Genomic DNA, 16420 nt, shown 5'->3' on the forward strand with positions numbered 1-16420 from the left:
AAAACAATGTTATTACTTTAAGCAGCTAAATCTCATCCACAATTAAACACTAAAACGAGTCTTAGGGTTTCGGTTAATTTTAAGTTTCTACTTCATATCTAAAAATCAATCTTAAATGACTATAAACATTTTGAAGTCCCTTAAGTATATCACTTCTGGAGTCACAGAATTCTGGACACTTGGTAAGATTACTTCATCCCCAGTTACAGCAGAAATCAGCAAACCAAAACTATTTAAATAAGTGGATGATACAAAATGAAATGTAATGACCTGACCTCCTGACTAGCTGTACACTGGGATATAGAATCCTTAAACAAAATTAAAAATTAAGTTTCATGTACCGAGTGCTTAATAATGTAGATTTTCTGCACAGAAAAAGACAATCAAATGCTGCAACAGTAAGTGGTATGAATTCTAATAGTTTTAACTACTTTTAGCTATACCAATTGTGTCAGAAGGAAGATTAAAGCATAACCAGCAACTACAACTAAAAATCTACCATTGTAACAACAGCATAGGGAGCTCAGTTGGTGCTCATCCTGAGCATCCACCTCATTAAGTGGGAATTAAGTGGAATACCTCAACAGTGTCAACTTTTAATCAACACATTTAGACCACTTCCATTACAACTTCAGCAAGCACGTCCACAAGCCATCAGAAATTAAGAGGGAGGAAGCAGATGTTTTTCCCCAGGCAGCACGTCAATACTGCCAGCTAGCTGCCTACCCCCACTCTCCCGTGGGCCAGCCTCCAGCCAGCCCATGGCAGTGGGAAAGCCAGCACCCTCTTGACAAGACTCGTGGCCTTAAGTTTCAGCTTTCATATTTTTCATGTTCTGTACTGCAGTAGTACATAACTCTGAACTTCATATAAAGTGTTAGCAAGTTCTCTTCACAGTTTAGTTAGACAAATCAATCCTTATCCAGCCTGAGAAGCAAGGACACCGTTGCAGCTTCAGGCCCAAAAAGTGTAAACAACAGAGAACTGAGGAGAGCAGTCTGGGAGGATGGGACTGCATAACCTGAAGCTGTAACTGGACAATTAACCCCAATATGTAAATGGATTAAAACTTATAAAAGTGTGAAAATTTGTGGCTCAGTGTCCACCTTGGGTGGAGCCACAGCCAGGCTCTAGCATTGCCCAAGGTTGATCCTTTGAGGGCCTTTTAATAAATTCCTACTTTATTCCTTTAACACTGTCTAGCCTCTGTCTTGGGCAGCCTCGCAAGGCATCAAGATGAACACCACACCCCAATGTCAGCTTTGGCTATCCTCTGGATACACAAGTTATGTTTCCGGGAACTTTATTAAGATGTGCATTTAATTCTTTTGAAAATTCAGCTATTAAATTGAGACAACAAATTCACTGACCAATTCCAATTTCTCTCAATCTACAAACATCATTAAATTCTTTATTTCTGCTTTTGTCTCTCAACATTAGAGAAACAGGTCTCAGAAAATCAGAAGTTACATGCTTAGAGGAAAGAGCTACCCTGAACACATAGCTGGGTTAGTAAAGCAGCTTGATAAAACATACAGTGAGCCCAACCAGCTTAGCATTTGCAAGTCAGTTCTAGGCTACTTCCACCTCCCTAACTGAAAGACAAATCTGGCCCAGTTCCAACAGCTGGACTGGATGTAACTAATGCCTTCCCTCTTGCATGTGAGCATATCCTTGAGTACAATTTTTATATTTCACAACATAGGTGTGTGTGCAAGACAATAAAAGGTGATGTTTGTATAGATGAAGTAAACACCCATCTTCCCCAGAAATTGCTTTATTGGCCTTTTCTTCCCTATTCCTTCCCTGACACCTCTTCAAAAGTACAAAATACTGCAATGCACGTGAAAATGCACAAGCCTCAGGAGCCAGGCTGATTTGGGGCAGGAAAAAAGCCCATCAAAATGCTTGTTTGCATACAATGGATGAGATGATTAAGACTGACAGCTGCCTATCTTTGGTTAACATCAGAAGCTAAATATTCTCAATTTGCACAGACATATAATTTGTAAATTCGTACATGCAAAGTTGAGGCTTAAACTGATGATATTCTACTTGTTCTGAGAACAGCTGGCTTCAGATAAAAACAAAGACTAAGAACACTGACAGGAGGTGACACTGCTGTTCTACCTGTTCACACCTTCAAAGTGTATATATATCCCTTACTGCAAGAATTGCAAGTATCTCACAGTACAGGAGAGAAGAATTCTGGGATAGCATCATGACAATCTGAATGCAACTACTTAATCACAATTGGAGGAATTAAAAACAATGATGCCCTGTACACCAATCCCATCTCGTTCTTTTGGACACACAAAAAGATTTGACACTCACGCCAAGTAAACCAAATGTTTAGTCCAAATTAACCCTTCTAGCTAGGTTTATTCCCTTACTCACCAGCATCATGGATCATTACCCATCTTTTCCCCCCTAACCAGTGTATGTTCCAGGCAGACTTCCTCCCCAAGCCTAATTTTGAAACTTACCTAATTACCAAGTGCTCCTATATAAAGTTCCAAATTGTCCTTCTAAGAAAAAAAAAAAAAAAAAAAAAGGGAATTTTTCCCAGTTGTATAGACTACAGAGTTAGAACAACTTCACTTCTGGCTTTGTTATCATAGCTCCACATTAAATTATGCTGACCCAGTTAAAAATGCAGGCAGGGGACATGGATTCCACAGTACAAAGCAGCCAAACAAACTTAAAATGTGTCTGTACCTTGATCTGATACTCCAAGACAGTTTTATTTCGTTTGATTACTATTTGACCTAAAAGGTATTTGCTCTTCTTTTAGGTAAACATTCTATTATTTTGCAGAAGGTATTAAAAACTTAATTGATATTCCCTGTGTGCTGCAGGACCATAATATTTTAAATCTTCCTTTTGGCTTGTAGCATTTAACACAGTACTAGGTACATAAAGAGCAGAGTGCAGTGTTTATACTACTTGTCTTATCTTACTTATCTTACGCCATGATTTGTCTGGGACCTGTATTCCTCAGGGTTAATAAAGGCCACTAAAAGCAAACTAGTTCTTTTGCAGCTGGAGATGCCACACTTTTTTTTAAAATCCCCAATTTGGGGCCCCTGAAATTAAGCCCAGCTGCCTTCTGTTAACTAGTCTGTGGCAAGATAATTCAGGTATCTGAACACGGCTAGCCTCAGCAAACTGGATGAATGAGAGATCTACCATAGCTCTTTTACTTAGTGGAGGGTAATGCCTCACTGAAGGCAGATTCTCATGCCAATATTGAAAGCCACAAACCTCCAATTATTATTGCTCATGATGCTGACCCACCTGAAAGCCCTGTGGAAGCAGACAGAGCTGCCCATCCACATTGTCTGCTTCTACTGCTCCAAAAGACCTTAGCAGAAAAGCAATTGCTATGTTTATTTATTACCAGCTCTTTTGTAAGGATATTTTTCAAGGTCCTGATATCCTCTCTGCAACTGTCCAACCTCCACACTGAGCTACTACCAGCAAAGAAGCGAGAAGCGAGCACTCCTGTTTTCATTCCCATTTACCAATTATCCACTTTACAAGCACAAACTATCAAACAACCCTCAGGAGACTGGACTAGAAGCAAGTTGGCTGCATTCAACACAAATTGCACCAATACTGGAATACGGTGAACATGTTATCTCCTGGTTTGATAAAGAATAAAAGAGCTGGAATTCTCTATTCAACATCACAACTCAAGGAAGGAATACAAAATCCAGTCCATTTCCAGTTACTACTGTTGTGTGAATCAAGGACATTATATCCTGTCAAAAGTTTTACAGGACTTCCATTCAGATGTAAATCTTAACACTGTTAATCACACTTTTACGGACACCAGACCAAAGACCAGAACGCACCCATTTGGGCTCTACCTGAAGGCAAAATCAAGTTTCCAGGTAATTCAACAGCATCCCCAGATAAAGTCACCAATGTGCAACAGCTGGTCTGCACAAACCAACTGATAGGCAGCAAGGATGACCAACTAATTCCAAGTACTACTTTTGACTGGTGGTCCTAAGTGAGCAAGGAACCTCTCCACAGAATGTCACAAAAAGTAGTGGCAATGCTGTCACTTGCCATCTCCATTTTGACACAAGGTCTACCTTGAAAAACTTAACTGCAGTGTTTGGTCATTTATGCTGCAGCCAAAAGAAACTGATGGACACCTGCATCGAGTTTTTCTTCTCCTCTCATCTCTTTTGGACAGAGAAGGGCATACTGAATTTCACAAAGATGCCAGCTCTGCCTTATCTGAATACTGTATACACCAAATAAACACCAAGAAGAGTGGAAACCAAGATAGTCCAATTATAAGTGATTCCTATTCATACTTCTTTTAAAAGTTAAAAGATTAAGGCTTCTTGACACATTAAATAGGTACAAGCAAATACAAGGATTTGAGATTCAGTACTTTTATGTTACAGGAATCTGCTTTTGCCAGTACACAAGCTTCTAAAAAGGCAATTAGTTATTTCACTAAATTGCATGAGCAGGATAGTAAAAGCTTTAGAGTTTCCTGGAAAGAGAAGCTTAACCCCCCCTTGAGGGAGAGCAAATTAAATGCCTACACCACTCCTTGGTCTTGCCTAAGACATGACACCTCTTCTATCCTCTCCTAAAGTTTCTAAGCAAGCATCCCTCCCATCCCTTCCGAGCAGGGAAAGCAGCAGACCTGTCTAGTCAGGCAGAAAAACCTGACTGCATCCACAAAAGACAAGGAAGCCCTTTCCCATTCCACAGTCCAGAAGACTAGAAGAGTCTGAAGAAGAGTCTAGAAGACCAACTCAGGTACGCTTTCATTTTTTTACTAACAGATGTTACCAGAAATCAAACCTACCACCTAATGCCATATTTCATAGACAAAATACCATATTCACTGGTGTACAGGACATCAAAGCAGCAAAGGCAAATTAGGATCTTTCATGGTAACTAGGTGCAAACAAACTGACTAAAATTATGATCTTCAGATCAACATAAAGATTTAAATACTTTCAAATGTAAAAACTTATATTGTAGATTGTAGAAATTGTAGATAACCACTTTTAAGAAATTCATTACAAAATTAAGTGTTTGGTCAGAAAGGCTTCACAGATTTCTGGGGCAAACACCAGAAGACCAGAGAGTCTTAAGCGTGCCAAATATTTATACTAGTTTCCCTTAGCAAGAAGAAAAATAAAGAAAACATACAAGGCTAAATACAGCCAGATACCTTCTTGTGCAATCTGTGTTTGAATAAAGACACTCCCTTTTCAAACACGTAAACAGTCTTCAACTGTAATACCAAAGTACCTGGGATGATCATTCTATGAATCCATTATAGATTTATAAACACTTCCCTGTGAACTGGGGAAAAAAATTTTGTTATTCCATCTATAAAATGAGAAAATAATTGCAATTTGCATACATTCACAGGGTGCCATGAAAAAAAACCAATAAATCAAGTCCCTAGAGAGCTAGGCTATATTCAACCACAGCAGACTTTTTTGGTATACTATTACATGGCCTAAATGAAATCAGATTTTCTTTGCTGTTTTTTTGAAAGATATAATCAAAAGGCAAAAAAAAAGATTAAACATGTGCTAGCTGCCTAATTAAATCTATGAAGAGATCATTCTGCTCAAATGCAAGAGAAAACAACAAACCCAGCTGACAACGCAGGAAGAAGATGGAGCATTAGGAACTAGAAAATACACTCTAGCAACATCTCACAGTCTTATGAACCTTGTCAGCTGCCCTTTTGATTTAATCATTTCAGTATCCTAAATTCTAGATGCTTCTACCTCACTTTTTAATGTGACAGAAACAGAGAATCCGTGTGCTTTTACATTACTTGAACATTTTGGGCATCATACTGCTCTCCTTGAGGATTCCTTCAGTTTCTTAAAATTCCAGTTTACACATCCTTCCACTAAAAGAAAAGATGCTGTCACATTGATTGCACATGTCAGCGCTCCTTTAATGCCTCTTCTTGTCTGGAAGGCTGCTCCTCAGTGCTGTTTGATCAGTGCTATGAACACTACAGATTCTTCTTGCACACCTGGCAAACAGTGGTTAACAGGATCCTGATGAATTGCAGCAGGGCTCTCATTTCAGGACCCTCTCCTGATGTGGAAAGCCTCCTGTATCTGGCTGAAAGTCAGATTTTTATTGCAGAGAAATCACTACCACTGACTTTGTACCTAACATTACATGTGCATGAGAAGTGAGAGGCCCTGATGCTAAAAATCTGCATGCAAAGAGTATCTGCTGGTGAGTGGTGACTTCAGTTACCTAAGCAAGACACAACAACTCTCTGCAGAATTTCATCAACCTTCTGACTTACACTGTAGCTGACTAAGAAAAGGCAAGGACTGGCACTCCAGGAGCTGCAAACCTGAAATCTGACATGGTACCTGGTCAGGAATCCCCTACTGCACCTCTGAAAGCCTGGGCACACACCACACTAGCACCCTAGGTGACTGACCACCTTCTCCTCACACAGATGAGCTCTGTGTTCCACACCAGCAAGTCTGCACTGGGGCTGGAACACTCAATAAAACACTTCTCCATCAAGGCTTACAAGACTTGAAAGGAAGCTGTTTTCCCAAGCAGATTTTGAGAATCACTTACTCTATCACCACCTCCAAAGTCCACCTGTTACTGAATCTGACAATAACAAAGGTTAAAAATGCTCAAGAAGAGGTCCTCAGCTGATGAGGGAAATGAGTAATTCAGTAACAGGTGTTTGAATGAAGAAGATACAAATTTGTCTCCTGTTCTGCAGAAACTAGTACATTATATATTCCTATTTTGTACTTGCTGTACTTTTTAAATACACACAAAATCAAGTTCAAAGCTGACTGCAACATTTGCTTAGCCTGAGAAGGGAGACAAGTGTCAGGTGAGCCAAGGAGCCTCCCCAGCAGATTTAATGGTGTTAATCAGATTGTGAAGGGATAACAATCCAACAGTTAAACACCACTAGACAAGATATACCTTCTCCCCTTCACACTGACCTCTTTGAGCCACCACTGGTCTTCTCCAGATGTGAAGGGCTGGCTCAGGAAGCTAAGGGAGCAGAAAATTAAAGAAACATGAAGAGCTTTGCAACTCATTCACTCCAAGGCACAGACAGTTCTGATGCAGGAATAACTTTTTGGAAGATACCAGTGCTTTTGACTACCTACATCAAATTCTGTGAAATGGAATTCAAAGCTCAGTTTCTGCTACTATATTAGTAAGCAGGAACATCAATTCAGTAGCAGTTTCCTACAGCAGGTATTTTGGAAACAACTGACAGACTATTACTGGAAAAGATATAGGTTTTGGATTTCTTTTTCAAATCAGGTCAGTTGATAATTTGTCTTTACTACTTGATGACCAACCCGTTATCTACTAGTTCATTGCCTCCTCTAGCCTGTTATAAATTAGATGCCTCATTCCACTTCTAATCCCACAACAAATACAAATCTGATCAGTTACTTGTAGCTGCTCTATCTTCCTGATTGCTGTCTTTTCACATAACGCCGTTTTAAAGGACAAAACATCCTACTTGGATATGTGCTGGAACAGTACAATCACAAAGACCTCAAAGAACTTACGTAAAAAATAGTTAAAGAGCCCTTTAAAACTAGTCTGACTGTTACTCTGCTACCAGCTGTAACCAGACTTCAATATTCTACAAATTAAAAATCAATCCTTTCATAAAAGAAGCTCTGGAGATACCAGTGGCACTGCTATAGTGTTAGAAATACACAAGAATGAAGAAAAACAAATTCTGTAATTACAGGAAGATTACCAGAGGCTTGGTGTATCACAACAGCAAACAGCAATAATTGGGCCTCAATACAGCAAGCACAGATCCCAATCAGCTTATGAAGATTATGTTCATCACAAGACACCATCTCCAAATAGCATTCTCCACAGGTATTTTGGAAATAAACAACAATTTCCTAATGTATGTGTGTATTTAAATCTTTTAAAATGCAATGGATTCAACTGATTTTGAACCTCATAGAAAACACTACACAGTACATCTAAATGGACTTCTCAGGTGTTTGCTTTCTGCCAAGGGTCACGAACATTTCACAGTGTTGAACTATTTACTTGCAGACTAAAGCTTGGAAAATTCTGCAGCAATAGCAACCAAAGAGGCTTCCCACATCTGTACCTTACTTCCTACCCATGTAATTCTTTCCAAGGTACAAACATGTACACTTTTGCTCTCCCAAGAGTATATATATTGAGTTTAAAGGATAATAAAGAAGCAGCTGGAGTTAAAAAACTCTGCATGAGAGTACTGGATGCTGTATTACATCTAGTTCCCAACAGGAAGTTACCTGACACCAGTTTTCACTTTTCCTACTGAGACTCAACAAGCCAGTGAACCTTACAGCAGGCCCACAGTACCTTACACCCACCTAAGCCAGCTGTTAAATCCCTACTCCCTTCTGGCGTCCTTTCCTGTGTCCAAATGAAATGCAGACAGCCGACCAATCCCTACTGTGAAATTTTGAAAGAAACCGCATTGGTACAAAGTAGCTGGGAGTAACAGGACTTCTACAACTGCTACAACACTCGCTTGTTTCATGAAGCCTCGGAGGGGAATACGGGGAGCCAGCGAAATCTCTCCTTAGTGCACAGAACAGCGCTCAGAAACGAGCTGGCAGCAGCATGTGCACTATTCCTAGCACTGGGCAGGTACGGAGCCTCCGCTGCAAAAAGCCTTTGACACCTGACAGGAGCAGGGCTTTAAGCCAGGCTGTACCTTTCCCTGATGCCCAGAGACTGCACTGATTTGGCCTCCCCAGAACAACATTCCTGGGCTCACAAAAACTTGATGGCAGCATGATAGAAAAATGGGGCTGAATTCAAGCATCCTCAAAAAGTAGATCCTCACTGTTAGCAATGCAGGTACAGTAAATACACTGAATCTGCCAGAGCTGATGATGGAGATCTGGGCTAAGGCCACTCGCTTCCTCTGCTTCATTTGGGGTGAGAATGCTGAAGGTACAGAATAAAAATGTATCCTTCAAAGTTCCTGATCCCAAAGGTGATACAGACTTAAAGATCACACAACTGCCTGTAACTGGGAAAAATACATCAGTGACCAGCACTTCAGAAACTAAAAATCAAATAGAGCAGGAGCAGGTGAAAGATGACACAGTGGCTACACTTCCTTCTGGTAAATGGCCCTCAGCAAATCTCAGAAGGATAACCCTACAGCCTAACCAACAGAAGATCTAGGACTTGTCTTCTTTTGACTTACGACTAGGGGTATGACGAGTACACAAAAAAGGAAATTTTAGTCCCAGTCACTGAAGTGTTTTTACATAAAGTTATTCAGTTTATAAGACAATAACTCCCTTCTAGGTTTTGGGTTTCTTTCACTCCTTGGCTTTCTTTTAAATGAGAGCATTTAGAGTTTTCAATTTAGTATGCACTTTGCTAATTTCATGACCACACAATCTCATTATATCACACACAAAAAACACCAGCAAATCATGCAGACAGCCCTACAAATTATAACACCTCTGCTCACCAAGACTGTTTCTCAGTTTTAGTCAGGGATGCTGACTAATCCTGACAGAAAGAAATGGGTTGATTGTTTGATCCACCACCTTAAACATCAGAACTGTGAGTCAACAAATGGGTGCCTGCTGCTGTAATAAAGAATAAGCAACAGTTCTAATGCAAAACATTGAAGGAGTAAATAATGCTAGGAAGGATGTTACTAAGCAAAGAATGAAGCTGAAGAACTGCAAAAATCAGAAGGTTCAAATTAGGTTTTCTAAAAGCTAGGCTAGCTTAGATATCAATATAAACAAATAAACACAGTTACAATTAGTGTCACAAATTAAGTGATTGCAACTGTTTAATTTTGTCCTGTGAAGCCTCAACTGTACTGGAATAATTAGTGCTGGATATTTAGGGAAAAAAACATCACAGAGACTTAAGACTCATGTCCATAATCAACATAGGAAAGTCTTCTCATTTTATGTGTAACAATTCAAAAACCTCTTTCACATCTCAGGAGAACACAGAATTCAGTGAGGAGAGAACTGGCAGCTGTAGCCATGAGAGTCTTGGCTCCTTACTGATCAGCTCTGCATGCTGAGGTGAACTTTGTCTGCTGCTAATCACAGGCCAGTACCTATAAAAATAGAAAAACCTCACTAATTAAAGAAAGAACAGAAACTCCTATTAAGTGAAGAACACTTAAATTGTGGCATTTGATACTGCTATTATCCTTTCTGAGGGCTAAATATTTTTTTTAATATTAATACCTCAAAATCAAAATTCCAGCTCAGTATCAACAACTTTACCTCCCTAAATGAGGAAGACAACAAAAAGGTATGGAACTTCCACCCAAACTTGAAACTAGAAGAAGGAGAATGAACCTGTACAGGTCAAAGATTCAGAACCTTTGATTTCTGCTCAACACATCTGTTCCTCTGCTCTTAGAAATTCACAATGAGAAGCTGCATGGGGTGCAGAGCGAAATCCAAAAGTACTTATTTATCTTTTGTTTCCCTTAAAGTTGCATTAAGAAAAAGCAAAGAAAATTATATGTCCCAGCAAACCCAGTAATAAAATATGAGTTAAGTACAAATTAAAGGAGTAAGTATTTTGGTCTGCCAGAAGAGTCTGTACCCAGAGGGGATCAATAGTAACTCTCAAGTATTTAATAGCAGTCAAAGGAAGATTATTAAAGAATGTGTTCAAGCCTGCTGTGTTCAAAGGCAATGACTGCTTCCAGGCAGAAGGTGACTCAAGTGCCACTGTTTTCAAACTGATGCTGAGACTGTACAGCTTTGAATATTTTAAGTTATCCAGAGGATATAATCTAGAGATCAGACCATGATTTATTATGCCATCATTCTAAATACTTCATTTCTCTTTGGTGGAGTTTGACAAAATGAGGCGGTGTCAATCAATGCCAATGAAAGCACTGATGCCTCCTGATTTCAAAAGCTGAGCACAGAAAATTGGAGGCAGGTTCTCTAGGTCAAACCCTTTACTGCAGTACAGGGAGCAAACCAAGTGTATTTAATGGCTGACAGTTGGGAATTAGGTCTATTTGATTTAGAAAACAAACACTTTGTGAAGAGCCAATAACTTTCACTGCACAGAGACAATCTGTGCAATCAGCAGGTCAGTCTGTGTACCAGCTCCTCAAGAGAGGCACAGTAACTAATGGCAATTATATAGCTCTGCTGTGCTCATTCATTCTCCACTCTAAACTTAATCAACATTGTTTTACTTTTAGAGGCTTAAGTTAGATAAAGTTTACTCCAGAAGGGTATTTCTAACATGAACTTTTAAATACCCGGATCAGAAAAGAGTCAAAAAGGAGGTTTAGTAGAAAATCTAAGATATTTAATACAAATTAAGCTGTTTGGAAAGACACTGAAACATTTCCAATCTTTAAAAGTCCTTTAAATGAACCTATATTTCATTTCAGCATCTCTCCATGGGTATATGACTTTAAAATACCTCTGCATTTTATCTATTTGTTAGTGCAAAAGAAATATGTTACCTAGATTTGAGCCCTTTTCCAAAGCAGATACGACAGCTTTAACTGCATTACTGGAGCTCTGCACCACTCCTAGGCTCAGCCACAGAAAGGGAATCACTCAGCACACTGGAAGCCAACCCTAGGGATATGCTTCTCCAAAAGAGCAAATACACTACTCCAAAATAATTGCTCCCCTTCAGGGGGAAATGAGAGCTAAGCCACCTCAGCTGGTCTGGCAGAAGGCAGTCCATCCCCTCCTTCCTCCCCATGGAGGCAGACATTCAATTCCCCCAGTCTTGGGCATGCTATAATATAAGCAAGCGTGGATGACAGATCAGTTCACACCAGGCACGAACATACCTAACCTTTCCCTGTTTAGAGCTCTGATGGATTCAGGCCAGTGACTGAGAAAGCAGCAACAAAGCCGGTAACCAATACGGAGAGATGAGACAAGGACAAAATGAATGAGGAGCAGCAGGGAGAGCCTCACTGGATGAGAAGGGGAAAAAGAAATGCACCACGCCCCCTCCTCACCCTGAGAAGCAACTGCTAAACAGAAGGATGGGCAATTTTTAGTTACTTTCTAACATTTACTAATGTTAGCCTTAAGTGTTGAAGTTATCATACTCTTTACAAGCAAGATTTTCTGTAAGAAAGATTCACTGTTGCAGACTTAAATAAAAATTAAAGATTACTTTACACTGTGAATGTCATCTTAAAGACACTGCTGCTGCTAAGCCTGACCTGCATAAAATTGTCTCCACGCAAACAATAGCAGCAGAAGTGTGAATTCTCCTAAAATACAAAATGTGCTTTCAGAAGACTAAAATTCCAGTCTACCGATTACAAAAGTTAAGTGATAAAATCGACAGAAGCATGGAAAACACCCTCAGGTGAAGTCAAAGTAATCTGACACATATTTAGGTTTTCACTCTAGCGAATCCTAAGCCGATTTCAATCCTAGCCTGATTTCAGAGCTCCCTCCCCCTTCCTTTCCTATTACAGAAACTTAAACATGAGATTTGGGATTTCCTCTTTCAATTGCGAGTAGAGCTGAAGATGTGTCCGAAAATGACTCGCTGATTCGAAGACCTCTGGAACATCTCTAGGGAATAAGGTCCCAATAACCCTGAAGCTCTCAAATTCGAGGGAGTAAACTATTACCCCATCAGCCTTACCGAGCACCGCACTCCTTCCCCATTTAGACGCAGACGCCCAACAAACCATTACTGATGTGCCTACCAGCATTTGAAAATAAAATATAAAAATTGAAAAGAGGGGTTGATACACGGTAGCACAAGGAACAAAACGGGCCAGCACAGCACACCGTAACCAGGCTCACCGGAGCGTGGGAGCGGTCCCCGGCACCAGCACAGGCCCCCGCGAGCGGCAGCGGCACGGCGGGCCGAGGGCAGGGCAGCCCCGAGCCCCGGCGGAAGGGCCGCCACCGCCTCGGGGGGCGGCACAAAGGCGGCCGGCACCATTGTCCGAGGCCCCATCCGAGCCCCGGGCACGGGGAAGGCGGCGAGACGGGGAGGCCGCCGGGCCGGAGCGGGGAGCGCCGCGGGAGGAGAAGGTGCCGCATCCCGCCGGCCCTGCCCGGGCCCCGGCGAGCCGGGCGGAGGGGCCCGCGGGCGGCCCGGCCGCGCCAACCCTTCCCCCGCCGCCGCCTCCGCCCCCCGCCGGCCGCGCCCGCCCGCATGACGGCGAAGAAAAAACCCCCCTCAGGCGTTCCCCCGCCGCCTCCTCCCGCCGCGAGCGCGGCCCGGCCCGGCCCGGCCCGGCCCCTCCTCTGGCGGCCGCCGGCGGAGGCCGGGCCCGGCCGGGGCCCCGCCGGCCCCACACGCACCTCCGCGTCGCGGCCCTTGTTCTTGAAGCTCTTGATGCGGTGGCTCTCCAGGCCGGTGGCGGCGGCGTTCTCGGCCATGGCGGCTCCCGGCGGCTCCTGCGAGGCGGCTCCGGCGGCTCCCGGCGGCGGCTCGCGCGAGGGGCGGAGGGAAGCGGGACGCGCTCCGTGACGAGCGCGCGGGGGGGAAACGGGCGGGGAGGGGGAAGGGGGGGCCGCTGCCGCGCGCGCGCGCCGTTGCTGAGTGACTGGGAGAAGGGTGGGGGGGGCGGGGAGCGGGCGGCGCGAGCGCACGTGACGCGGAGGGCGGGCGAACGCCGCCCAATCGCGGCGCGGTCTCGCGGCTCTGGTCCCGCCCCCTCACCACCCCGGTCCCGCCCCCGTCTCGCGGGGCATTCTGGGGAGTGTAGTGCGGGCGGGCGGCGGCTCCGCACGTGGAGCGGCGGCCCGGCCGCGCGGGGCCGGCTCGACGCCGGGCGCTCCGGGCGAACCGAGGGCCTGACGGTGCTGGGCAGGCAGAACCGCAGAACAGGTCCGGTTGGAACGGACTACAGTGGGACATCTGGTCCGATCCCCCTGCTCAAACAGCACATGGCACAGGATTGTGTCCAAATGGTTCTCGATATCTCCAGTAAAGGAGACTCCACAGTCTCCTCTCCGGGCAAACTGTTCCAGTGTGTGGTCACTCACACTGTAAAGAAGTTTTTCCTCATGTTCAGGTGGAGCTTCCTGTGCATCAGTTTTTGCCCATTGCCTCTTTTCCAATTGCTTGGTACCACCAAGCAGAGCCTGGCTCCATCCTTCCCCAGCCTTTCCTCACAAGAGAGATGCTCCAGTCCCTTCATCATCTTTGTTGCCCTCTACTGGACCTGCTCCAGAAGCTCCCTGTCCCCAGTGTGCCGAGGAGTCCAGAACTGGACACAGCACCCCAAATGTGGCCTCAGCAGGGCTGAGTAGATGGGCAGGATCACCTCCTTGGCCTGCTGGCAATACTCTTCCTAATGCATCCCAGGATTCCACTTGTTAGCTGTGGGGTTTTCCCCCAAATGCACTCTGGGGTGACCCCACTGGCAGGGCTCATGCACAAAGTGGCCTCAAGCAGCTCTTCCAGCCAGGGCTGTGTTGTGGATCTTCTCTGCACCTCACTCTGCTCCCCATGACTGCACTAACATTGTTGTACCCAGCCTGGGAAGTGCTGCACAACAAGCACTTAGGAAATCCAGGTGTTTTGGGAAGCCTCGAGGCCCCTCTGGTGGCTTTGCCATGCAAGATGCTTTGCCAACATGCCCTTCATTCCACACAGGCACATGGCAGCTGGAGCCACATACCTACTGGGATGCAGGGCACAGAGGGGCTCTGCCAGCCCAACAAATTGTCCCCAAACTGTCAAAATTATTGCAGCACAACTCCCCACATGCAGCTCTGGGAGTGTTTAGACTGACTGCAGATGCAGCACCCCCAGATTGATGGCGGCCCGGGCACAGCAGTTTGGGTCAAATACGGTGCCCTGGAATTTTCATGGTAGAAAGGAGGATGTAGGTGGGTGATGTAGTTATAGTCAGTGGTAAGCAGTGATCTAACACCTTGCATAAAGCAGAGTATTATCCAAGAAAACCAAAACCCCAAAATAATGAAAACATGTAACGTTCAAATTTAGCTCATCTTACACCGCATCAGGATGTGCTACAGATCCTTACAGCTATATATAAATTTTTCTTTCAGAGGTCTCTAATTGACAGCTCAGCTTTTTATTTGCCTTCTCCCAACCCCTCTTTGGATCATTTGAGTGACTGTAGCTTGTACCTCACAGCTCTGGCAAAACAAGGCTTGCAGCCTGCTGGAGATGAGTAAAAATCTGGAAGAGGAATGCTCTTCCTCACCGTCATTGAGCTGCGTGCCAAATGTCCTTATCTGAGGGATCAATATAGCATTTCCATCCCTCTCCTTTCCAAGTAGTTCCAACTCCCAGCACACTTCCCTCTGTGCCTTTTCCCACAGCTTTATCTGGGTGTGCTGCACCATTGCTGCTGGGGTGGAAGACAAGAGGGAATCAGAAACAGGCAGAGCCAAAAAGGCACAACCAGCGTGGCTGGTGTTTGTCAGAGATGCTTCTAGGCTACCTGGAATTTTGAAAGAAAATTTCTCCAGCTATCCAGTTGTCTCCAGGAGAGCTCCTAAAGCAGATGCAGCAGCTGAGGGCTTTGTTTTACCCCCCCAAGGAAGGTGGCTGTGGCAGTGTCAGGCCTGGTAGGGCAGCAGAGCAATGCTGATATGATCCCTGCTAGGCAGGATCAGTTCTCTGGAGGAATTGTCCACTTTTACCATGAACAAAGGATTATTGTTCAGCACCCCTCAGCGTAAACTGAGAGGTAAAAGGAAAACTTGCAACTAAATATCAGGTGTCTCCAGGTTGGGATAACTCAATTTACCAATCCATAAATCTATACCCATTCCACTAGATAGGATTTATAAATTCACTGTTCTTTTCTTTCCCATTTCTTCCTGTACATAAGCCCTTCAGAGTTTCTATAGCGCATTTCATTAGTCCTGGTAGACAATCAGGAGTTGAGCACCTCTTAGACAGAGCTACATGGAAGTTTGCTTGGCTTTGCTGCCTGAATAAAGCTTTGTGGTGAAGCTCTTGATTTGCATCAGGGGAAACATATTGATGCAGTTAAGGAAATACTACTTTTTGGCACAGAAATTAACAGACACTATGAAATATAAGGAATGAGTAGTTTGCTACTTTAAAAACAGAACAAGCCATGTGGATCTGGGTGGCTCATGGTTCTTCATCACCATAACTTTCAAATCATTGTGTTCATGTTGTCAAGACCTGCAAGATATGTGTCAGGGCCATGAGCACATTTGAAGGATTCACTGACCCTGAGCAGCCTCCCTGTGCTCCATTTCCACCCCTTGCCCCAGTGATGCTGCAGTGGTGCCAGCCTCAAGCTCCATTGCAGCCCTGGCCCAAATGTGGGTGCTCAGTGTCCTGGCTGGGTGATGGGGAAGGGTGAAGGGGAGCAAAAGAGGGTGGTTAGGGAAAGGGGAGTAAAAGAAGGCCTGTGGGTGCC

General features: G+C 43.8%; 1 protein-coding gene across 1 annotated transcript in view; it reads right to left on the reverse strand.

The window, feature by feature from the left end:
- The window catches only part of KPNA3 (karyopherin subunit alpha 3), a 47727-nt gene extending 34251 nt beyond the window's left edge, over positions 1-13476 (reverse strand). Inside the window, exon 1 of the mRNA XM_058045428.1 lies at positions 13347-13476. Within this exon, the coding sequence (XP_057901411.1) occupies positions 13347-13424 (78 nt within the window). The 5' untranslated portion in view covers positions 13425-13476. The remainder of the gene's footprint in view (positions 1-13346) is intronic.
- Between the last annotated feature and the right edge of the window lie 2944 nt (positions 13477-16420).

This window comes from Melospiza georgiana, chromosome 2 (genome assembly GCF_028018845.1).
Source record: "Melospiza georgiana isolate bMelGeo1 chromosome 2, bMelGeo1.pri, whole genome shotgun sequence".
Lineage (NCBI taxonomy): Eukaryota > Metazoa > Chordata > Aves > Passeriformes > Passerellidae > Melospiza > Melospiza georgiana.